This window comes from Ursus americanus, chromosome 16 (genome assembly GCF_024610735.1).
Source record: "Ursus americanus isolate L20-20 chromosome 16, mUrsAme1.1.p, whole genome shotgun sequence".
NCBI lineage: Eukaryota > Metazoa > Chordata > Mammalia > Carnivora > Ursidae > Ursus > Ursus americanus.
In genome coordinates, this window is record NC_142142.1 from 37,442,028 (window position 1) to 37,468,155 (window position 26,128).

The 26,128-nt window shown below is 40.0% G+C and overlaps 1 protein-coding gene across 1 annotated transcript in view; it reads left to right on the forward strand.

Annotated features, from left to right (window-relative positions):
• OPCML (opioid binding protein/cell adhesion molecule like) overlaps positions 1-26,128 on the forward strand; it is a 491,906-nt gene that overhangs the window by 380,933 nt on the left and 84,845 nt on the right. The window contains exon 3 of the mRNA XM_045790840.2: positions 9,474-9,599. Coding sequence (XP_045646796.2) covers positions 9,474-9,599 — 126 coding nt within the window. The remainder of the gene's footprint in view (positions 1-9,473; positions 9,600-26,128) is intronic.

Consider the following 26,128-nt stretch of genomic DNA (forward strand, 5'->3'; position numbering starts at 1 on the left):
TGCCGCCGGGTCCCTGGTGTGTGTTTATGTTTCTGTAATTCATAATCATTTCTTCTCATTCCCTACCATTCCTCTCATCACAATAGAACCAAGAAGAGAAAAGCAATCAGAGTACGGCATAATGTAAAACTGTATCACACCAGGACATGTGCGAAGGCGAAGTTCACACTCAGAGTCTATAAAACCGAACAACGTGGATCTGCTAAGCATCTGCCTTCAGCTCAGGTCATGGTCTCGGGGTCCTGGGTTCGACTCCCAAGCATTGGATGTGACCTCATGCAAGTAGGACTAGTCCCTACTCTCTGGCTGCCCCCTCTGGATCCCGAGAGATTGTGTTATCTGGAAAATCTCTTGCACTCCCAGTTAAATTCAGCACACATTGATTGAGCACCTACTAGATACCAGGCATTGAGCGGCCCTAGGGAGATGGAGATGAACAAATAGCAGTCTGGGATCACACCGATCCCCCAGCGCACTGGGCAAGAGAGACAGAGCGAACAATAGAACGCCAAGAGAAGTGCTTTGAACAAAACGTCTGTGCTGTCAACCCCGAGCTTTGCTCATCTTACCTCTTATGTGTCTCTCCCATCTGTCCCTCTCTGCCCCTCGCTCATGCTGACACACGTGTCCAAGCTGCCACCACCTCACTACTGGACAACGTCCTAGCTAGTTCTCCTGTCCCTGCTTTGCTCTGCTCCTTCCGTTCTCCACACCGCAGCCAGCAGCAACCTATTTGCAATGTAAATCTGTCCAGCCTCCAACACACACATCCTCATCGTCATCATTTACATCATCGCCATCTTTAGACATTCTAGTGCCCTCTGCCATTTCTCTTATAAAAAGGACCCAAAGCGAAGTGTTTCCTCCAATAGGCTGTAGGGTCTGACGCTGGTACTACTCTCCATTCGTGTAGATTTTACTCTTTTGACTTCAGACACAGGCAGCCAAGTGAAGCATATTCTCTGTCTCTGCAGAGCCTGTAAATATGTTGGTCCCTCTGCCCAGGTCTGCCCAGAACAAACTTCACACAACCTCACTCACCGGGACGGTCACAGTGCCTTGCACCATGTCGTAGCACACCCACACGTTGATTCCCGTGATTATGTATCAGCGTCAGTGTTCTCCTCTAGACACGAACCCTCATAATTCACACGAGAGAAAGACCTTTCTGTCTACTCTTCTCCCCAAAAATAATGCTCAGGGTACAGTAGGCACTAAGTAAATGTTTTAGAACGAGTGTATTACATCATTATTCACAGGTAGCCCTGGGGGGCACAGATTACATGTGTCTCTGGAATGGGGAGAACTAATGGGGAGGGGATTATATCTCAGTGTCAGTTTTCAAGTATGAGTAGGGCTTGTGCAGGTAGATGAGTGGGGAAGAGGCACAGGAGCAAAGGATACAGCATATGCACAAACGTGGGACTGTGCACGAATAGGGGTGTTTCGAGCATTGCCAAACAGGCATACATGGGTAGGGTAGCATTCCTTGTCTTGAAAAGAAAGGAAAGGGGAAGCAGTGGGCAGGTAATGAGAGACAGATTAGCGGATGCAGGTTGAGCATCCTGCAACGAACTAGCAATAAATGAAAAAGATATTCTCTGAGAATGTACACATAGGGTGTTGGCTTCTCTCCTCATAGCACAGCTCTGGTTCTCCTTCTTCAGAGCTGATAGAAAGTGCTTTGTTTTTAATAACATCGGCATGACATTATAATTCACTTATCAGGATGATCTTCGGTAAGTGCACAAGATTGCACAACGATCGCCACTCTTCAATTCTAGAACATCTTCATCACTCCAAAAAGAAACCCTGTTCCCATTAACAGTCAGTCCCTATCTGTCCCTCTTCCCAGCCCCTGGCAACTTTCACATGTACTTTCTCCGACTCGATGGATTTACCTATTCTGGACATTTCGTGTACATGGAAATCATACAACATGTGGCCTTTTGTGTCTGGCTTCTTCCACTTAATTTAATGTTTTCAGTGTTCACCTGTGTTGTAGCATGCATCAGTACTTCATTCCTTTTAATAGATGAATACTATTCCATTGTATGGATACACTACATTTTGTTTATCCTTTCAGTTATTGGTGAATGTTTGAATTTTTCCCATTTTTTTGTCTATTATGAATAATGCTGTCATGTACATTTGTACACAAGTTGTTGTGTGGGCGTGTGTTTCTGTTCTTCTTGGGTACATACCTAGGAGTGAAGGACGTGGTAATGCTATCCTTAACCCATTGAGGAACTGTCAGACTGTTTTGAAGGCAACTGGACCGCTTTACAATTCCACCAGCAGTGTAGGAGGGTTCCAATTTCTCCATGTCCTCACCAACTTTCATTAGTATCTGTCTTTTTTTACTATAACTGTCCTAGTGGAAGCAAAGTAGGATCTCATTGGGGTTTTGATTTGCATTTCTGTAATGATCTATGATGCTAAACACCTTTTCAGGTACCTACTGGCCCTTTGTATATCTTCTTTGGAGAAATGTCTATTCAAATCTTTTGTCTATTTTTAATTAGATTATATCTTTTTATTGTCAAGTTGTAAAAGTTTTTATATAGTTTGGATACTAGTCCTTTATCGGCTATATCATTTGCAAAAATTTTATCTCCTTCTGTGAGTTTTCTTTTTCACTTTTTCTATAGCACTCTTTGAAGCACAAAATTAAAAGCTTTTTTTCTATTTTGATGATGTCCAATTTATCTATTTTTTTCTTTTGTTGCTTGCGCTTTTGCTGTCCTATCTAAGAAACCGTTGTCTGATCCAAGGTAACAAAGATTCACACCTGTGTTTTCTTCTTTTAGCTCTGACTTTGAGGCATTTGATCCATTTTGAGTTAATTTTTTGTGTATAATGTGAAGTAGGAGTCCAACTTCATTCTTTTGCCTGTGGATATCCAGTTGTCCCAGCACCATTTGTTGAAAAGACTATTCTTTCCTCATTGAATTATCTTGGCACCTTGTTGAAAATCAATTGACCATAAAAGTATGGATATATTTCTGGACTCTCAATTCTATTCCATTGATGTATATGTCTACCCTTAATGCTCATTTTTAATAGAGAGCGCTTCCTAGGAATATGTTCAGGATAATGTATACAGAGCAATTAGTGCCAGGCTCAAAGCACTAAACACCAGTGATTTCGTTATTGCCACTGGTGCCGTTACCACTTTGTTCCCAGCAGCAGCCCCCTGGACTTGTAATGTTGCTAGAAGATCACCAATTCACAGAGTTTTAAACCAGAACATATCTGAGAACTCACAATCAAGTTTCTTCATTTAAAACCAACCAAAAGAAACAAATGAACACCACTACCACCACCACCACACACACACACACACAAACACACACACACACACACCCCTAAACCAGAGGGGTTAAGTGATTTACAAAAGATTATGCAGCTATGGAGGAACCAAGATCAGAATCCAGTTATCCCACACTTCATGTTTTGCTTTTGGCACCATGCCATACTATTTCCGTATACAAAATATGGCATGACCTAGCCTAGCATGCATGCTACAATTCCCAAATTAGTCTCATCTCTGGTTTAGGAAATAAGCTCCCTTGTGAAAATGAAAAAAAAAAAAAAATTAACCCTACAAGAATAAAATACCAATTCTTTAAAAGTCTTTACTGTATTATTTTTATAGATTAGCTTTGAGTAAAACGTAAAACATTTCACATTTATGTTAGCTTTCACATGGTCTTTTAATATTTTATTATTCTCTGAGGATAACAAGAAGGAGGAAGAGGAGGGGGAGGAGGAGGGGGGAAGAGAAAACAATAATAGCTATTTAGGTCTTTCTAAAACATTCTCTCTGGGACAACTGGGTGGCTCAGTTGGTTAAGCATCTGACTCTTGGTTTCAGCTCAGGTCATGATCTCAGGGTCATGGATCAAGCTCATCTCTGGTTCTGCTGGATGTGGAGTCTGCTTGAGATTCTCTCTCTCTCTCTCCTTCTGCTCCTCCCCTGTCTCTTAAATAAATAAATTAATAAAATCTTTAAAAAATTCTCTCTAATTTATTCTCCACATTCCTCTGTGACATGTATGTCCTAACATGCTCATTTTATGGTAGAGGAAGCCAAAGCTTACTGGCTTTAAGTATTTTTTTTTTCAATCACACAGAAAATAGTTGGAAGAAAAATGGTAGTCAAACTTCAGCCTTTATGATTACAAATTACAAGATTTTTTTTTTTAACAGTGCCATCCAGTCTTAAACAAAACACTTAAAATCTATCAAATACTGTGGCAGGATGGGGACTGAGTAGGTTTGAAATGGGTGAAATTATCATCCTTGAAATAATGGATCATGGCGCTCAAGCTTGTACCCCGTGGCTTCCAGAAACAGAAACAGACACTCCCTAAAAGAAAAGAGAGAAGGAAGAGCCAGGCAATTTCTTTAAATAAACCTGTGTGATTTGCCCCGTGCATTTGCTAGGCTCAATTATTCAGCTAAAGAGGAAGAAATTCATATTTATTGAATATTTACTTTTTATCCTGGAAGCATATATAATTCAGTCTTCCCAGTTATCCAAGGAGAACATCATCTATATAGAAGTCCTGACTTAACTTTGAAGGAACTGAGATTTAGAAAATGAGCAATAAGCTATCTGATTCTAAATAGCATGAATAATATCAAAAATGAATATATAAAAATGAATAATAGCAACTAACGTTTATTAAGTACTCATTTCCAGGCACTGTGCTCATGTACTCTACACATTTCCGCTTAATTCTAATAAGTAGCTAGAGAGAGAATTGTTGTCTTCATGTTACAATGAAGAACTAGGGGCTCAGAGGAGTTAAGCCAAGATTGTCCAAGGTTACACAGGTATGTTGGACCCTAGAACCCAGGCTATGGTACATGGCCTTCTCATACGCAATTCCAACTATATCATATCAACTTTATGGAGGATGGTATTAATATGTCCAGAATCACATGTTTCTATCCCTAATTTGCTCAGGTTTGCTTCCTCACAAATGCATAATAACGTGTATAAGAAACTACAACTGACACTTGAACATGGGGAATAGGGGTGTCGACCCCCCATGCGGTTGAAAATCCACATATAACTTTTGACTCTCCAGAACCTTAGCTACTAAGAGCCTACTGCTGATCAGAAATCTTGCTAATAACATAACAATTGGTAACACATATTGTATATGTTATATGTATGTTATAGTGCACTGTTATAATAAAGTAAGCTAGAGAAAAAATGTTACTGAGAGAATCAAAAGGGAGAGAAAATACATGTATAGTACTATACTGTAAAAATGCATATTAATGTACCCATTTAGATCAAACCTGTGTTGTTCACGGCTCAACTATACATACAGTAACCATTTATTCCACAAAATTTTATTAGGCACCCATTATGTGCTAAGCATAGTTCTAAGTCCTGGGGATATAGTTGTTTATAAAGCCTATAGTTTAGGACCAGAAAGACTTTAAACAAATAATCATACAAATGTATATAAAAACACAAAGCTATATAAGGATCATTAAGGAAAATTTAAGGTGGAGAAGAGATTGTAACAGAAGGACCTGAATTAGATGGGTTGGGGGCAGGACTAGGGTCCTAACAAAGACTTCTCTGAGGAGCTAACTTCGAAACTGAGCCCTGATGGGAAAAAAAAAAAAAAATACACACAATTAAGGTAGGGGGTATTTCAGGGACAGGAACGTGCAAATGTCAGATGTCTAGGATGGAAAACACTTGACAGATTATAAGATACCCAATTTAAAAACCTGTGCATTCATTCATTACATTAAGTGGGGAAAAGGATGTTACTACACGTCGGGTTTTGGTTTTATATAATAGGAATAGGAGGATATATATAGCAGATCCCTTCCATGGAATAGACTGGTTGTAAAGATAAATTGTATGATAAAGACATAAACAAGAATGCCTTGGGAACAGAAGAGAGAGCAACTAAGGCACCATAAAGGAGTTCATGTTTGAGTTGAGTTGAGTGAAGGAGGAGGATTTCATGTGGAACAGAAGTGGGAAAGCACTTTCCCAGTAGAAGGAATAGTACATGTAAAGGCACAAAGATGAGAGAATGACGTAGCCTCAGAGAAGTGTGTGGGGGCTACTTGTTAGAGAAGGGGCTAGTCGTTAGGCTATGGCCAGACTACGAATGGTTTTGTGAATCCTGCTAAGTTTGGACTTTCCAGCCTTAGCCAGGGGCAGATATTGGGGGTGGTAGGCAGAAGAAAAATGTTTAGGAGGTGAATTGTAGGGGTATAAGGTTTGCATTATAAAATGGCGGCAGGTTGAGAAATGAAGAGGGTTTTGTAATATTCCAAGTTAAGACGATAAGCTTCTCAACTAATCCAAAGGCAGTGTGATTGGAGGGGGTGGGCCAGGTTCGAGGCATTTTGATGTTTTAAGAGCAGCTGGCCATGCTAAGGATAAAGAGAGAATACGTAACCCTAGGATACTTTGGAAATCTGCCTCTTCCACTGATTGTAATCTGATAAAATATTCTCTCTCTCTTTATATATACATGTATGTATATGCACATATGTATCTCTGTATGTGTGTGTATGTATACGTATGTATACACATACAGAGAGTGGCAGACAATATTTTATTTATGTCTCTATATACATTTATATGTCTATATCTATTGAGCTATTTTTTAATCTATTTATCTTAAAGGACCACTTATTTGAAGTGCTTGGAGTTGTGCACTGAACAATCTGCACAACTATATGAAGGCCCTGCTATGACCCCCCGCCATCAATGAAAAGATAACCGATGCATGCATTATTGGCAAGGCTGCACCCCTAGTGGCTGCAGATGTGTCTAAAACACACTGTGCTCTTTGTCGTCTTTTAATTAGACGTGTGTGAGTCCTATCATTTTCTGTAAGCAATTTTGATGCTTCGGTTAAGACTGTTGTACCTTTTCGGGTTTACCTACGTAACCATAAACACTAGCTGTAGAGTTAGATAGATAAATGGATAGATAGCTACATAGATACATGGATTGACGCATAGACTCATAGATAATTAGAAACAGAGTCATTTGCCACAGATACGTGTCTGCAAATGGAACAAAGGTCTCCTGTCCAAATATGTGGAAGTATTTATTCATGTTCAAGTGCTCCTTTCTTCAAAAAATTGTCATGCGAACAAGGGGAGGGCCATAATAGAGCTGCCAAATTCAATTCAGATTTAAAATTAAATGAAAAGCATCGAGAGCTGCCCTCCATATGTGCTGCCTGCCAGTAGCACGCCCTGGAGAAGCAAAGATGACTCACAGGGGCTCCTACCCTCAGTGGTACGCAGTGTGTGGGGGAAGCAACTGGAATGAGGTGGTTTTGTTCACTGTGGTTAAATGCTGTGAGGGAAGATGCACCGGGAGATCATTCAAAGCAGAGGAAACAGAATATGCAAATATAAATATTGTGTTGGGGGCATTGATAAGCTGTTAAACAAAGAAGCAGCTTAACCTGATGGAAAGAATTCTGCCATTTACTGGCTATGTCCTTTTGGGGAATTTACTTAACCCTCCCCTTGCCTCAATTTTTTTTTCATTTTTCATAGTGAGAATATTTGTTTTATTTATTTCATACTTTGTGACGAAACCATAAGATAAAACTGTGCAAGCAATTTGAAAACAAGCATTATGTAATAATATACCTTATTGCATTGTACATATTAATAATAAGGATATCATAATTCAGGAAAGAAAGAACTTTTCTTTCTCCCAGTTCACTTGCTGTGCTTCCTTTCTTACTGGTGTCCACACCATTGATGCCATACTTATCTTGCCTTCTTTGAGAAAGAAGCAGGGCCATTCTGGGAGTTCCGGGGTGGTAGTCAGCGCTGCTTGGAGCTTGGTGAGAACGTGTGGATTAACTTTGCAGTTCCAGTCCAGGAACCTCCCTCCTAATGGGTGACATTGACTGAGCGCCTGGACTGAAGAGGTCATGCTAAATATCCATGGAATTTTACAAATTATCTATTAAGCCGGGGCCCCTTGAACTGTCAGATGAACCCCAGCAGGTGCAGAACTGGTGGTTCTGAACCGGGAGTGGTGTTGGGAGATCTGTCCCTGGGCATCATAGGTACGAAATTATCCTCTACTAACCTGACTGTACAACCCTGTCCCCTGAGCTGTGTTTACCTTAACACCAGCTCCAGGGAGACTCCTGGGTCTACAGAAAGAACTTCAGAGGGCCCACCACATCCAGCTAAAGCAGACATTATTCTGAGAATATTGTGGAAGGTGCACTGAAGTTGTTGCTTTATAAAAGTGAAAAAAGTATTGACATTTCTAAGCCCAGAACTATTTTTTAACAAGCTAGAAAATACTGAAAAACAGGTAGTACAGTTTCCCCAGGAGAACGTAGTGTAGTCAGAATGCACACTATTTTTTCCCAGCGTGTATTTGGGTAAAATATGTGCAATGAAATTTCAGGCCAAATCCTAATGCAGAAATAATCCGAAGTATGGCAGATTTATAAGCGAGGCAATTTTTATTTATTTGCTAATGTGGATTGCCTTAAGAAGTCAAATGTTCTACATGTTACTTACGGCTTCTCCTTGAAAAGACTTACCTCTAAGGTCTCAGCAGCATAAAACTCCTGGCTTCAGCGTCGTCTGAATCAAGCATCAGACATAATTCTCCTTTGCCACTGACGCTGGGTGGTTTGGAACCTACCAGTACTCTACCTGTTTGGTAATTAATAATTCATAATTAAACTGGCAGTTTGAATAAATCAGCATAGCCGTAGGCTTGGAGCCTCCACTCTGCCTTCCGTCCTTCGTCCTTCGGAGAATCTGAAACATAACAAAGAAGAAAGGTTTAGGCATCTGAAATCCTCCATTGAAAGCTTTGACCTCCTGCCCCCAGCCCCACCCCATTGTTTTTGGATTTGTTCCATCCATTCTTCGGATCTTTCTTTCAAAGAGGAATTAAGCAGGACCCTTGTCAGCCTTATGCTAGACACTGAGGAAATAGAGGTGTATGTGACCATCCTTATCCTTGGGCAACTAACTCTAGGTAAGAAGACAGGCAGGAAAAAATCAGCCATGATACCACATGCTCAGTCCCCTCTGCGTGGAAAGTTCGGACCAATACAGTGGGAGAGAGAGGTGATTCTCAGGGTTTGGGGAGAAGTGAGGAAAAACTGCAGAGGGGAGGTGATCTTTGAGGTCTCTTGAGTGATGAGTCATATCTTTTCAGGTAGAAAATGAAGAAAAGAAGAGGAAAACAAAGCAATTGAAGTACTTATGCTTTTGCCATGTTCCTGGGAGAGCTGGGGTTGAACCCTATCAGTGCACAGTGTTAATGGGCACATCGTTGGCAAATCAAGCAATCCAAACATTATTGTTGAGAATAACACTTATCATGAACGCTTGCTATGCAAATATTTATAGGCTGATACCTGCTTTTGAGTGCAAAGAATCATTCTCATGTATTTCTTTTCTCCTTTGTTTCTTTACAGTTCCTCCCCAGATCATGAATATCTCCTCAGACATCACTGTGAATGAGGGAAGCAGTGTGACTCTGCTGTGTCTTGCTATTGGCAGACCAGAGCCAACTGTGACATGGAGACACCTGTCAGTCAAGGGTAAGCCCTTTACCTTTGGGAATTTTTCAGAGTTATTCTATTATTCTATTGAAGAATTTGTTCTAAAGCACAAAACTTTGGGAATCAGGCAGCAATGCTGTATTTGTAACATAGTAATGTACAAGCAAATAGTCCAGACACAGAAGTCATTGAGTATTCCATTCCAAAAAAATGATTTATAAGAAGAAAATGTACTGAGTTGTTTTCTCAGTCCTTTTTATGGCCGTAGAAGACTTGTGCTTTCCCAACCCAGAAGAACAGAGGTGCCATAACTTCAAACAAAGACACTAATTTCTCAAGGTGGAGCTGCATGGGTCAGTTGGTCATTTGCCCTTTCTTTAAGAAGAGTGCTAGAAGGCTAGAATGCCCATTGTCAATGTTTGTGTTACGGTGCATCCTTGAGAAAAAAGATCTCCTCGCTCAGTACTTTCAGACCATTTCCCCAGAGCCACACCTATTTGACCTCTACATCAATAGTCCGCCTGAGTGGAAGAAGGATGATGGAAATGGTGAAGTACCCCTGACGTGCATGTCCTGGGCACTCAGTGGTTGGTATTAAACATCAGTGGTGATCATCTCCACCTTCGTAGGAAGGGAACCAAAAGAACAGTGGGCCTTATCCCTTTGGAACTAAAGCTTACTCCAAGTTGAACTTGAAGAGATGGGCATAGAGTCACTTGGTATATTTATACATTACTAGAAACTATGATTAATTCTAGAAATTATACAAGAAACAAATACTCCCTCAAGCATTAGAAAATCCAAACATGAACTCAATGAAATAGGAGAATGTGTGGAATATGCCTGTGCGTGATGTAAAAATAACCTAGATCAGGGGGCGCCTGGGTGGTGCAGTCGTTAAGCGTCTGCCTTCAGCTCAGGGCGTGATCCCGGCATCCCAGGATCAAGCCCCACATCAGGCTTCTCCGCTGGGAGCCTGCTTCTTCCTCCCCCACTCCCCCTCCTTGTGTTCCCTCTCTCGCTGGCTGTCTCTCTCTGTCTAAATAAATAAATAAAATCTTTAAAAAAAAAATAACCTAGATCAGGAGGAAAACGTAGGAACGCATCTTAGGAACCTTGAGATAGAGAAAGTTTTGCTAGGACATCAAAGGCTCTTACCATAAAAGAAGGAAACGTGAATAAATTTGGCTTAGTATTATTTTCTCACAGTTGCTGTAACAAAGTACTACAAATGGCATGGCTTAACCAACAGAAATGTATTTTCTTGTAGTTCTGGAGGCTATAATGTCCACGATCGAGGGAAGTAGGGTGGTTCCTTTCGAGGGCTGTGAGGGAGAACGTTTCCAGTGTGTATCCGTTAGCTTCTGGTGGTTGGCTGGCAGGCTTTAGTGTTTCTTGGCTTGTAGACTTTATCACCCTGATTCCTGCCTTCAGTATCACGTGGACTTCTCCCTGTGTGCCTCTCTTTGTGTCAAATTTTCCCTTTTTAGAGGAACACCAACATATCGGATTAGGGCCCACCCTACCTTCTGATCTTGGTAAACTTGTTAAGACCCTATTTCCAGATAAGGTCACATTCTGCGGCATTTGGGTGAGAACTTCAAGATATCTTTTTTGGGGGAGGTGGGGGGGATGCGATTCAATTCATAATGGCTTCATCAAAATTAAAAACACCATTAAGTGTAAATGAAAAGATAAACCATAGACCGGGAGAAATATTTGCCATTCATATATCTGACAAAGAATTTTGGGTTTTGTCTGAATTATGTTTGAGTTTTATCCAGGTTATATGAAGAATTCTTACAACATAATTCTAACAACCCATCTTGAAATGAACAAAAAATTTGAACAGACAATTCACATAAGAAGATATATGAATAAAAAATAAGCTCAATATATTTACCATAGATATGAGAAGATATGCGCAATATATTTACCATAGAAATGAGAATTCAATCATAATGAGATACCACTACACAACTGCTCGACTGTCAAACTTAGAAACAACAATAACAACAACAACCAACCCTGACCATATCAAGTGTTGGCAAGGATTTGGAGCAACTGAAACTCTTACACAGTAACTCTAGGACTATAAAATGCTATAAGCACCATGGAAGACAGTTTGGCACTTTGTTACAGACTTAAACATACACTTAACATATGACCCAGCAATTCCGCTCCTGAGGGTTCCCTAAAGATAAATGAAAATGTCTGTCTATAAATATACATTGTACATAAATGTTCACAGCAGCTTCATTTATAATCGCCTCAAACTAGGAATCACCCCAAACTTTCAACAATGACATAGATAAATTGTGTATATTCAAACAACAAACAACTTCTCAGCAAGTAAAAGGAACAAATCATTGGTACATGTCACAAAGCAGATGATTCTCAGAAACAGGCTGAACAAAAGAAGCAAGGCCCAAAAATACCTACCGCATGATTTCATAGGCAAAACTAATTCATAGTGACTGAAATCAAGTCAGGGGTTACCTGGAGTAAGATCTGGGGAGCTGTGACTACAAAAGGGCACAAGGGAATTTTTTCAGGTGATGGAAATATTTTACATCTTAAATGTGGTGCTGGTTTTGTTGCCCTTTACGTGAGTCAAAATGTCAAACTATACACGAAAAATGGGAACATTTTACTGTATGTCAATTAAAATCTCGATGAAATTTTAAAAACATACGCATAGAGATATGGGAAATACTGACCTGAAAATTTGCCCCTAGTTTGTTACATAATTTATGTAAGCAGTACTTCTTAGATGAGAGACTAGATTTGTTCCTAGGAACACCATTTTAGGGAAAACTTAAATGGTCTCATGTCCTCCATGTAAACAGAAACGCATATGTCAACCCCAGCCTTGTTGTAGAGAAAGATAATGTTCTCTGAACATTCTTTGTATACAGACCTCAGATACTGAAACACAGAATGTCTATATGATAAAGTAATGTTAACAAGAATATGAAAATATACACGAGGGACATCACAAAGCCCAACTTTAATGTGAATGGAGCAATAGCTTATGTTCCCAAAGACGTAAGCCCCATGGGAATTTTGCTTGAAGTGAGGGACAATTTTGGATTTATATTACATACAAAACTATGTCTAAACATCAGACCAATTTCTATGTATTTGGTAAATCCAGAGGTTTTTATAAATGCTTGAAATCCCAAAATGCATTTATTTGATCCTAAATGCATAGTTCTCTGAGCCTAGAAATCTTTTGAAAAGGCATTTTGACTTTGTAAGTGTTTTGAAGCAATACCGTATAATGGTACACTGGTAGGTTTCCCTCTTAAAATAAGGGAAATTCATCCATAGTCTCAATCTTTTATACAACATAATAGATAAAATTCAGCCTCCAAAAAGCTCAGAAAACCCTACGTTTAAATGATTCCTCTGCTCTTCAAATCTCCCAGGCTATGATCTACTTTGAGTTGCCTTTCGCTTTTTCATAGCTTTGGCCTTCACTTTGCAGTCTTTCCTTCCCCCATTGTCTTTCTCCTCCACTCTCAATGACATTTAAACATTTAAACTCAAAGCATTGTTTTCCAAATTTGAAAAGCTTTGGAACCGGGAGGGTTTTGCAAGTTTAAAATGTGCATCTGCAGAGTGACTACCATTATTTATTTTTAGAAGGATATTCCTTCTCACTTAGAGGCTAGGAGGCTCTAGGAAGTTGTTTTAAAGGTTTAGAAGAGCAGCCAATAAAACGTGAACATCAAATAGCATTCTTAGAACAATTTGCTGGTTAATTCAGCATGCAAGAATAGGAAATAGAAGTTGAAATGACATTTCCTTTGAAATTCCAATAAGATTACACTGGAGAATTTAGCTTACCGGACAGCCGTGTTCCCAAAATGCTAATAATGCAAGATTCGAAATCCTTCAGTTAAATTTAGGGATCTATATAACAGAAGTGAATAAACAAACTTTCATTTAGAAATGAATATTTTAATGAGCAGATTGTTAAAGATTAAGAATAGTGGTAATGCTTCTAGTTTAAAAAGACAGACAAAACACATACCGCCAATGCCTAGAAATTATAGGGAAAAGGTAAAAGCTAATGATCCAATAAATCCATCATCACGCTAGAGAAAAATAATGGTAAGCCTGCGTGGATCAGAAACAATATAGAATCTCTGAAATATAAAAAGTAAATAGATGTAATGAAGAGGAAAAAAAAAAAAAGAACAGCTCAACATGATCTATACCTGAAATGACACACAGTTGAAAAAGGAAGGGTTTTAGATCTTGGTATACAGGTAAATGTTTAAAATTGATTGGGGCTGAGGCTGGGAAGGCAGAAGAGCCCTGGTAGCATTTGCCAATTTCCACCGTGCAAATATTCCCATCATTGCCACTTTCTTGGGCACCTCTTTGAAGTAACTATGTATTTTTAGCCTATTTTTCACTTGAAAATAAACAAACAAACCAAAAACCAGTCCTTCCTATGAAAGTAGGGTGAAATTTTTGAAACAAATAACCAAGATCCCAGATGTGAATCCAAAGCCAACCCAGCATTTCTGTTCTCCAATCTTGGATATCTAATCGGAGATCTCTTGACTTCCAGTTTCCTTTGCAATGTTGACAGATGTGTTAAGATTCATAGAAACTAGGTTTGACCGGAGGACATCTGCCTCACCTCCAAGGAAAACTCAAGATTGTTACAGGATCATGATTATTAAGCATTGTGAGCATCTTAAAGAAAAGTGCTGTGTAAACATACACGCGGGGGTTTTGCAATTGACATGCAAACCACTGAGCATTTGACCATGCATTTATTTAGCTTCAGATATAAAAAGTTATATTTAATTTATTTTCAGGAGCAGATAATGGGTTTTTAAAAAAGCATATATTTATGTGGATTTGCTAGAGAATACAGCACTTGCTTAATAGCCTTCACGCACGTAGAAATCTGTACCGAGTGACCTCCAGTGTAGGAATTAAAATAATGATGGAATCACAGGCTGCTGCCTCAAAGAATTTTCCCTCCAAAAGTGTGGGCAGGTCCCAAAACAGGCAGGCAAAATGGATTGGCAAGTGGCCAGTGTGTTTAGAATACATTGCAAAACAGGTGGTTTCCAAGGATGATTTTCTTTTCTCCTGAAAGACAGGAGAAGGGGCGCTGGGCCAGCAATCATTGGAAGGCTCATGAATGTAAAACCATGAATAATGTGGAAACTCAGCTGCACCTGAATAATGTGAAACCAAAGTTTCTTCGTTTCTTAAACCAAAGTTGCACAGATGGGTGTGACAGAGGAGACAGTACAGGCTGTTTGGGTCTAAGAAGCGTTGTCGTTCCCTCTTACAATGCCTTTGTAATCCATTGGAACGTGTTACACACCTGGCCCCATTTCCAATGACATATTTGGAAAGGCCAGATGTTCTGGGAAAATAATAAAGTCTTCTTTTCTGTTTCCTCTCCATGGAGATTTTAAGATGACAGCTATTCACCTGTGAGTGAGTTGCTCCTACAATCTACTCATACACAGTAATACCCCAGGGAGCAAGCGAATGAGTTATTTCACAGAAGTGAATTTTCCAGGTAACCGAAGCTGACTCCTTTATCATTGACTTGAGTCATTTTTAATGGAAACATTTTAAAAATGTATTATGTTCTCCTCTGTTTCCTTGAGTACAGAGAGTACTATTTGGCCTCATCTTTACAATGTAACATCGGCATCATGCATATCAATTGTTTGTATCTTAGCATTTGGAGACTGGGATAACCAGGAATAGGGCCCGAAAATGTAGTTCAAACTCTTGTGTCTGTTTTTTACAGTTCCGGTATTTTTCCTTCCTTCTCTCCAAATGACTATTAGTTGTCAGTTCTTCCTAAAGTCAGCATACCAGGCTTTTGGCAGTGACATTTCTTCTGATTATTTACCTCTAATTTATCATGAGCAAGAATCTATATGTATAACCAAGTTGATAAGTCCCAAACAGGAACGTAGTGGTGGGAGAGAACCTTCTTGGAGGAAAGGCCATGAGCATTCATGAATGTGATAAATGACACTGCAGATAGCTGTTCTGGGGAAAATCCTGTTTGGCTTTTGTTTTAGATATATGAGTTTCCTAGATGAGTGAGTTCCATGTAAGCTAAGAGAGCTAATCCTCGTGAAATCATTTCCCATGGTTCTGACCTCATTGGGCAGCTCTTTTCTATATTCACTTTGCTAGATGTCAAGGTCAGAAAATATATTAGTCCAAGACTGTTTCTACTATAGCCCCTAGTTTTCTTTTCTTTTCTTTTTTTTAAGATTTTATTTATTTATTTGACGTAGAGAGAGAGAGAGCACAAGCCGGGGGGAGCAGGAGAGGGAGAAGCAGGCTGCCAGCTTATCAGAGAGCCCGATGTGGAGCTCGATCCCAGGACCCTGGGATCATGACGCGAGCCGAAGGCAGACACCCAACCGACTGAGTCATCCAGGCGCCCCGACAGCCTTTAATTTTCATGTGAGAAATTCCTAAGAAGAATGTCTTCAAAGAATTTGCCAAGTCCTTAACATTCCAGATAAAAGGAGCACTAGCCTGTACTCGTGTGTAGATGTCAATCCCTTTGGCTGGTGGTTTCATCTTGGACTGAATATGCACTTCAGATTCTTACAGACCTGAAATGAAGTCTGGCCCAAGCGGTTAACCTTCTGAATTACTTTAGGAAAGCCTCTTCCTCCACCTGATCTCCTGGACTGCAAACTGGGGCCGTTTCAACTCATTTAATGCCCTAGCAGCCCTGAGAGAAGAGTGCCCATATTCATTACTGTGCCTTTTTTATTGTTTACCATTATTCCTATTATTTGGCCTACCCCTACCTCTTATCCCTTGACAGTCCTGGGTCATTTGTTAGTGATTCAGTGTCCCTCTGGTCTTCCTGAATATTCAGAATGACATAATTTTATTTGTAATAGCGAAACTTACAAACAACCCAAATATCCTTCAGTGGGTGAAGGGTTAAGCAAACTGTGGTACACGCACACCGTGGGAGGCTGCTCAGCAGTAAAAGGGGTGAGTTTGAAATACACTCAAAAACTTGGATGGACCTTAGGGTATTACACCAAATGAAAGGAGTCCATCTCAAAAGGTTGCATCCTGATGATCTTACTATTATAACATCCTCAAAATGGCAAAATTATAAGGACTCACAATAGCTGAGTGGTTGCCAGAGGTTTGGGCCTGGAAGGGGAAGGATCACCATGAGGCAGTTGCTTTGCAGTGATGAAATGTCACAGAATTTTACGCAAAGACAGTAACAAAGAGTGCCTGTAAAGCTGGTGACATCTAAGCAAGCTCTGTAGCGTAGTTAAGTTCATTGTGCCCACATCAGTAAGCTGGTTTGGACAAGATACTTTATTAGATAAGATGCCACCACTGGGGAAGCTGGTCTCAAGCACATGGGACCTCTATTATTTTTGCAACTTCTTGTGAATCAATAATTATTTCAAAATAAAAAGTTAAAGACATAGAAATGCTAAGTAAAAGGAATCCATAGTTTTCCACTAACATGCTTATATAGGAATTTATTATTTATAAAATATTGCCACATGCATCATTTCAAGTGAGTTTACAGCAACTCTCTCATACAGGTCAGCAAGAATACTTACCTATTCCACAGGTGGGGAAAAGACTCGGAAAGGTTGAGTAATGGCCAATGGCTCTCAGTTGACTAAGGTGGTGGATAAACGAAAGAAGCCTAGTCCCCATTGTTTAAGTCTAGAGCTCCTTATACTGTACAAAGATGCTGCCCGTGGCTTGCGGTTGGAACAAGTACAATACAACATGATCTATTTTATCCAATTCTGCTTGTTATCTGGGGAACCCAAGAGTGCTCACTCACTAGCTTTGAGCAACACCCATGCTCTTCTCTTTCCCTCCCTAACTCCACACCTACCTTCCTTTTTGCAGGCACCTTCTAGCTAGCACTCAATATTGTTCTAAGGAAAGCACAGCCTCCAAATGAAACCCACATTCATGCCGTTGTCTGCTGTAGGTCCCTGTTGTTTCTCTGCCTCTATTAAAATCAACCTGCTGAGACCTACCAACCTCATTTCTCTTCTAAGCCATCCTAGGTACAAGTTCCAGCCACTAATAAGAACTGCCTATTAGTTGACCCTCTGCATCATCCAGTCATGCTACTACTTCTTTGACCCTCTCCAAGGCAGCCAGGATCCTTGTTTCTAATCTGAAGTCATGTTTCGAGCCTAATTAATCCCCAGAGTGTGAGAAAGAGGTGTCTGAGATGAGAAATCAAGGTTATACATATCTTGCTCAGTGGAACAGTTATGGGCAAACAAGCTGTTCCTCTCACATTTTTGCAAAGCAAATTTATGTTCACTAACTTTGGTTCTTGTTGTAAATGAGAAGTGTATGAAGGTCTAGCAATGCGCTTTTCACCATATGGGTACCCATATGTTTTCCCCCTTTGCTTGCGTACATTTTCGCTTTGGCATGCACATATGCTTGTATTTTTGCAACTTAACAATATTAAAACTAATCCCATTTATGCTCCTTTTGGGTGAGTTGATTGAGTCATAAATTCCTGAGAATCTCTTCCTTGGGAGGCTGAAGTTCTTTTGTGTGAGCAAGGGGAGGGCATGGCAAGCTATCCTGGCAGGCAGATGCAGGCAGCCAACATCGTTGTGCAGTTGTTGTAGCTGATGGCCCTGACGCTGGAGCACTAGGAAATGTGGGGTCATAATGCCTCGGTAGTGTCCCCCTGTTTTCCTTTGTATGAGGGAAAGCACTCACTACAAAGTAGACAATAATTCCCTAGGGTTGGTTCTCTTCCTAAGTTAGTGGGTGAAATAACTCACCTTAGAGCAAACAATCATGATGTGATGAGCTCTTGATATGTGGCTATGTTTAGTACTACTCACACTCTTCACACTGAGTTGAGAAACTGTATATCAGAAATGGGGCAGTGGGAAATTAGGCTTGCCGCGAAGTAATGTTTAGCCTCCTCGTGGGGCCTTTTTAGATTATAAAAATAAGAATGGATATTAACATGTATCATACCAAGTGGAAAGCTCAACTAATTCAAATGTAAAATTGGAATTGGAAATGCTGTTTGATGTCTTTTGTAAGCCCGTTTCTATTTTTATCTCTGTTCATGAGTTCATTCGTTCATTTGATGTGTCAAGAATGTTCTCTTGCTCTTATAGCAACAATGCTGTGTACAATAGATGTGATTCCTGCTCTTATGAAGCTTATAGTCTAGTCAGGGATAGTAATTAATCAGATCACCAAGAATATGTAAGTTCAAAGTGTGGTAACTGCTGTGACAATGGGCAGCCGGGAGGTGTGAGCTAGTCTAGGCTGAATCTCTCCTGAAATAATGATGTTTGAGCTGACATAGAAAGATGAATGGAAGTTGACTAGGGACAGGGATTGGTGTATGTGTTAGAGATGGGCTGTATAGAAACCTCCTCGGTGAGGGAGAACAGCATGTGTAAATGCCCTGAGGTGAGAAGGAGTGTGGCTCTTCAAGGAACAAAAGAACTGGGTCATGACTGTGTAGGAAGCTGGAGAGACAATGGTCTGAGAATAGGTAGTGAGGGGCCTGATCACACAGAGAGCCCTTCAAAGTTTGGTCTTTATTCGAAGAGCACTGGAAAATACAAAGAAAGTTGCAAGTAAAAGAGTTAGGAAATGAGATGTTCATGTATCAGATTTAGCTAGGAACATTTCATTTCTGATCTACTCATTTTCTATGTAAATCTGGCAGACCACTAAACCTCTGTCTCAATTTCCCCACCTATAAGCCAGAAAGGAGTTAGTAATAACATGCTCCCCTTACGGAGGAAGAGCGAATGGAATTTGATAGTATCTATTCCAAATACTCTTTAGATTATACCATAAGAATGGATATTAACATGTATCATAGCAAGTGAAAAGCCCAACTAACTCAAAAGTAAAATTAGAATCGGAAAGGCATCCAATGCTTCCTGCCGTCTGTTGTAAAGCCTTCTCGACGCAATTGCTATATCAAATTATGCTATTGAAATCAGTCGGACACTGATAAAATTGAGACCAGCTTTACGAGTTCTGTAGATCTAATTGGCCTCAGCAGTGGGTCCACAGTGACTCTTGCTGCTGAATAGAAATCCTAGGCTTCAATGGAAAATAATAAGCAGCCTGGTTCCACACTAACAAACTACAGCCACCTCCGGAGATAATGTGCTTAATTTAGATACTAAACTCCTTCATCTGGCCAGATGTTGAAGGAACCTCAGAGAGGTTTGTTTCTACCTTACCTCCTGGATGAGCACCTTTGAGAGTAGATTCAAAGGCTTTTCAGGGCCAGCTGTGTGTCCTCGCTGTTCTTGCTATGCCTTTTTTTCCCCCAGTTATGGACATCTTCTTCTAAATACCACTACATCTCTAGGGCAAAAGTTCCTACAAATTACCTTTTCTCATTCAAGCTGTCTTAAGTTGGGTTTCTATCACTTACAGCCAAAGTAGCTCTGATTAAATCCACCGTGCGATTTGTGAGACGGTGTGTTACAAGTCCCAGCTGTAAATCTAGTGTGGGGTTCGGGAGAGATATGTAAACACAGCATTGCTGTGCAATGTGGCTGGAGCCAAACCACCTCTGAGAAAGTCTCTGTATAAAAGAGAGGGACAGGGCTGCCTGGGGTCCCGACTAACTTGGTAAGGCCACTGTCTTTTTCATGGGTTGGAGAAGACCCTGGGAGTTGCCCGAAGAGCTCTGGGTGGGTTGCCGAGGGGATTCCACACCCACATCAGCTAGAATCAGGCCAAAACAGACACACAGACACTGGCTGTGAATTCCGTAGCAATCCACACTGGGAGGTCATCACCACTTCCATACATCCAAGAGCCCAACATTCACTCAAGCATCGTAGGGTATGGTAAGCGTGCTCTTTTCCTCCTGCTCCCTTTCTCAAAGCACCTGTCATCGTAGGCCTCCAACTATGCCTGGTCTTATCTCCAGCATGACCGGGTGAAGTATGAAATGGTGGTTGTGGGGGGACATTCTTTCCTCCCCCGTTTAAAGGTAGCGACCATGCTGATTAGCTGCCTCTCTTCTGTGAGATCCAGAGGAGGGAGGGAAAGGAGAAGGAAACAGGCAGTTGCTTGGAGGATTTTAACTGGAGTGGGGCCCTCCAAGTCTTGTGAATGTTCCAGCCTCAGAGAGGAAATATCCACCGGAAACAAGCAGGATCAAGGGGAACTGGTCTCATTAAGCAAAAGTAGTTGATCGTCACTTTGAATCTGGGCTTCCTAGCTGGAGGCAGTGATTGACTCACACACAGAGGAGAATTGGAGTTGAGTGAGGAGGTGAGGGAATCTGACCTCCCGCAGAACACCTGAAGCATAGCCCAAGGGCCCCCACTCTGTCCCTCTTGGTGGCCTGCAAAGCCTCATTAGTCAAAGGAAACAATCACAGAAGCCTTTTCTGCCTTTTCTTTATGCTTTTGCTCCCCCCCACCGGCCCCCTACTTCCCCTTATTTCTTTCTTATACTATTAATGGTTTCTCCGCTCCAGAACCGCTTATTGGTGAGAGTAACCCCCCTAGGGCACTGGAAGTGGTTTGTTTTTAACGATACTCTGGATGATTTTGCTTCCTAAGAGAAATGTTTATAAAGTACCCGATAGAATCAGAACGAGCAGCCCTCTGCTTTCCCAGTTCTCTTTCCCCGAAAGCTTTGCTCCCCTCACCTCTGTTCTCCACACCATTGGCAGCACCGGGAAATGCTTTCTTCCCGGGGCCTCTCTAGGGCCCCTGCCTGCTCCACTGAGCCCAGGCTTATTTGTCCCTGGAACAGGATGCGGTAATTACATCTGCAGTGAAAGGGTTAGTTTCCCTTAAGGGCAGTAAGGACGTTGCCAGCACTGCTAATGAAGAAATGAGCTTTCCTTTCAGAGCCTCGGGGGGCTGCAAGGAGCTCTGGGACGTCACACAGCAAGATTCTTGGAGCTTCATCTTCCTGGGCCGCGCTGTACCCCAGCGCGCTCATCCCCTCCCTTCCTCAGCACCCTTCTTTTAAGCTTCTTAGTCCTGACTCAGCTTTAAACTGCCCAAGCGCTCCAGATATGTTTTCAGAAGCATTTCCTGCCCCAGGAGGCATGGAAACAGCCAGAACAAAGGCAGGTTGGCCATAACACTTTGAGGGATAATTTGAGAGGCTCCTGTATGCCCATCATCTCTGGTTCTGCCCAAGGTGTAACATACCCGAAAGTCTCACGTGCCAACTTTACCTGGAGCCCAGACCCTCCAGCAGCTAGCAAGAACTCAAAACGAGGACAGAGAGATAACAATCTGTGTGGATGCAGGGCTGGCCTGCATCTCCTGTCTCCTGGTGTTGCTGCCTCAAAGCACCCGACCTGGGTACTCATCTCCTCTGCCTTCGCCCTTAGACCTATTCATCCTGCCCACTTTGGTTCGCTGGACTCCCCCCCAGGGCTATTTCTGATCATCCAGACCAGCCAAGCCTCCCATCCTTGATGGACTCTCTGGACTTCTCACTGTTTGCGTGCTTTGACTATCAGTTTCAATCCAACAGAACGCTCCAGGGACACTGTCATCAGTGCCGACATTGTTACCACCAATGACGTCCCTGAAATTTACTGGGTTGCCGCTTTGACTCAATCGCATTTGGCTTTTTCACAAAGGTCTGTCAAAATGCAGACAGAAACATAAGATAAAGTAATAGAGTAAAATGATAAAAAAATAAAATAAAATAATAGAACTTAAACGCAATACATACAAAAAGCCAGGGATGAGGAATACACATTTACGGAGGAGGAAACAGAAGCCTGGTTAAATTGATTGCAGCTGGAAACAATATTCTTTCAATTATTTATTCATGCACTCATTCAACCATTCAAGAAAGAATTAGTGGGTGCCTATTACATGTCAGGTACTGTGCTTGACACTGAGGTTAGAAAGGTAAACAGCATTCTACTTTTCCTCAAGGAGCTCACATTCAGTGAAACGCAGGCATAGTAACATATAATTACAGCACAGCGTGGTAGGTGCATTAGGAATACATTCAAAATGTTGTGCATTCCAAGAGAGGATCCTCTAACTCCAACTGGGAAAGATGGGAGAATCAGGGGTTGCTTCCTGGAAGAGGTGACTATTAACCTGAATCTTAAAAATTAAGAGTTAGCTAAGCAAAAAGAACAATATGAGTGGGGTGGAAGGGAAGAGGAATATCCCAGGCAGTGGGGACAGCAAGATGAAAGACAGGGAGATGAGAACTAGCATGGTGTCTGTCATTGGACATATAGAAGCAGTTTAGTGTTGCTGGAGCAGAAAGTGCGAAATTATTGTAACCCAAATAAAATTGTTGGATCGCTTTAGCTGGTCCAACTATGACACTGCATTATAGAGATGTAGACTTGGGCACACTCATCAAGGGGGAAAAAAGCTTTCTAATGTAAGCTAAGTCTTTACCAAAATCTTTCAGAGTGGCCCCAACATGTGTCATATAACAGATAATAAAATAGTTGATGTGTTTTATTACTCTTTTCTCTACATTTCACTCCTCAAAGACACTAGGTGATCCAGATCTCTGCTTTCTTAACTAAACTGTCTATCTGGTCTCTTCTTTCAGTAGTACATTTCTCAGCTTTCTCAAGTCAATAAAGGTTGCTTTCAACTTCTTCATCTTGCAGCTCTACTTGTTATCTGGATCAGCCTAAAGCCTAAGAACCAAGAAAACATCTATACTTTGTTTTATATTTTTTATTGTCCCCATGAAACTGATGTCAGATGAGAGGTAGGTAGTGTAGGCAAAGCAAATGACCAACTGCTAAACAGACAGTGAAGAGAAGGTAAAAACGGACTCTTAATAAAATCAGTTTCTGCTTCGTTATAATTTACATAAAATGAAATGTACCCATTTTAAGTGTAGACTGGTGAGTTTTTTTTTCCTTCCAGTATTATTAAGATACAATTGAAATTCATACAACGCGTGTAAGTTTAAGGCATACACTATAATGACTTGGTATACACATTATGTGAAACGATCACCACAATAAATTTAGTACCATCCATCACGTCATATAGTTACAAAAGCGTTTTTTTTCCTTGTAATGAGAAGTTTTAGGATTTTACTCTCAGCAGTTTTCGGCTAGACCATAGAGCAGTGTTAACTATAGTGATCATGGTGTGCATTACATCCCTGGTGCTTATTAATCTTCTAGCTGGAAATTTGTACCTTTCACCACCTTCACCCAATTCCCCCACCTCCCAACCCTGCCTCTGGCAACCACAACTCTGATCTCTTTTTCTGTGAGTTCAACTCTTTTTTAGATTCCACATGTAAAGGAGATCATACAGTATTTGTCTTTCTCTGTCTGATTTATTTCATTTAGCATAATGCCCTCAAGGTCCATCCATGATTAGTGAGTTTTGACAAATTTATATATCTCGAAAACCACCACCCTAATTAAGATATAGCACATTAGCACATTACCATCAATTCTGCAAATTCCCTTATTTTCAGACTCAAACCTTACCTGCCCCCAATTTGAGACAAACGCTGATCTGTTTTCTGCACTATAAACTAGACTATTTCTGGAGTTTCATACACATATACACAATATATTTATACTCTAGAAAAATATATAGCATTTATATGATCTTAGAGTACGTACTCTTTTGTTTCTGGCTGCTTTCAGTCAGTTTTTGAGTTCCATTCATGTTGTATGCATTTCTTTCCTTTTTATTGCTGAGTAGTATTCCATTATAGGAATATACCAATATTTGTTTGCTCATTTGCCAGTCGATGGACATTTGTTTTTTTCTACTTTTTGACTATTGTTAATAAAGTTGCTATGAACATTTACGTACAGATCTTCTTATGGATATTTACTTTCATTTCTCTTAGGTAAATACTTAGGGGTGGAATTGGTGAGTCATAATATAAGTTTATACTTAACTTTGCAAGAATTGCCAAACGGCTCTCCAGAGTGATTTGACCATTGTATATTCCCTTCGCTATTACATAAGAATTACAGTTGATCTACATACTTGCTAGCATATGATATTCTGTCTTTTACATGTTATCTCTTCTCATAGGTGTGTAGAGTAAACCACATGCTGGTTTTAAGTTGCATTTCTCTGATGATTAATGATGTTGAGAATCTTGTCATGTACTTTTTGGCCATTTGTATATCTTCTTTTGTGAAGAGTTGGTTGAAATCTTTGACTATTCTTTAATTAGGCTGCCTTCTAATTATTATGTTGTAATAGCTATTAATATATTGTAGATACAAGTCTGATGTCACATACTGAGAACACTTTCTCTTAGCCTGTGTCTTGCCTACTCATTTTCTTAATGGTGCATCTCAAAGAACCAAAGTTTTTAGTCCAATTTATTAATAGTTTATTATATAGATCAGGCTTTTTGTTTCTTATCTAAAAATAGGATGCAATGCCAAGTTGCAAGATTATCTCCTATGTTTTCTTCTAGAAGTTTTGGAAATTTAGCTTCTATTTTATTTTATGTTTTTAGATATAAGATCCACGTGAGTTCATTTATGTGCTGGTGGGAGGTCAGGTCTCAAAAAAAGAGATTTATTTATTTTTCCTATATGGCTGTCCAGTTAGTTCAACACCATCTGTGGAAAACACTATTTTTTCCCTAATGAATTACCTTGGTTTCTTTGTCAAAAATCAATTAACCATTATTGGGTCTCTTTCTAGACTCTTCATTTTTTTCTATTAAAATATAGTCTCTCTTTTGCCAATACCATATTGTTTTATCACTATTGATTTATAATAAGTCTTAAAATCAGATATTGTAAGTCATCAGCTTTGTTCTTTTTCAAGATACTAGCCAATCTGTGCCCTTCATATTTTTATGAAATTTTAGAATCAGTTTGACAATATTTACCAAAAAAAAAAGAACTTGCTAGGATTTTCATTGGAAATACATTGAAATTGTATATCAATTTGGGAATAATTAACATCTTAACAACATTGATTTTCTGATCCATCAGTGTATTCTACCATTTATTTAGGTCTTGTTTAATTTTTCTCAACAACATTTAGTAGATTTCATTACATAGCTTCAAAAAATTTCATGTTTTTGAATGCTAGTTTTAAGAGGGTTAAGAGTTTTTAAAATTACGATTGCTCCTTGAAAATATATAGAAATACAATTGTTGTATATTGACCTTACATCTGTGACATTGCTAAATTTATTCATTAATTCTAGTAATTTTTTTAGATTCCCTAAGATTTTTTAGATTCCTTAAGACATAAAAGATTATGTCTTCTGTGAATAAAGACTTTTTTACTTCTTTGGTACCAATCATTTAGTAAGGAATGCCACTCCATTTCTTTTTCTTGCCTTATTGCACTAGCTAGATTCTCCAACAATGTAATGTTAAATATAAATGATGATAGCTGACATCCTTGTCTTGTTCTTGATTAGAAGAAAAACATTTCATTTTTCCCCATTAAGTATAATGTTATCTGTAGATTTTTCACAGATTGCTTTCATCAGATTTTGTTTTGTTTTGTTTTCGTTATGTGTGAATGGATGCCTCATTTTGCCAAATTGTTTGGCATCTATTG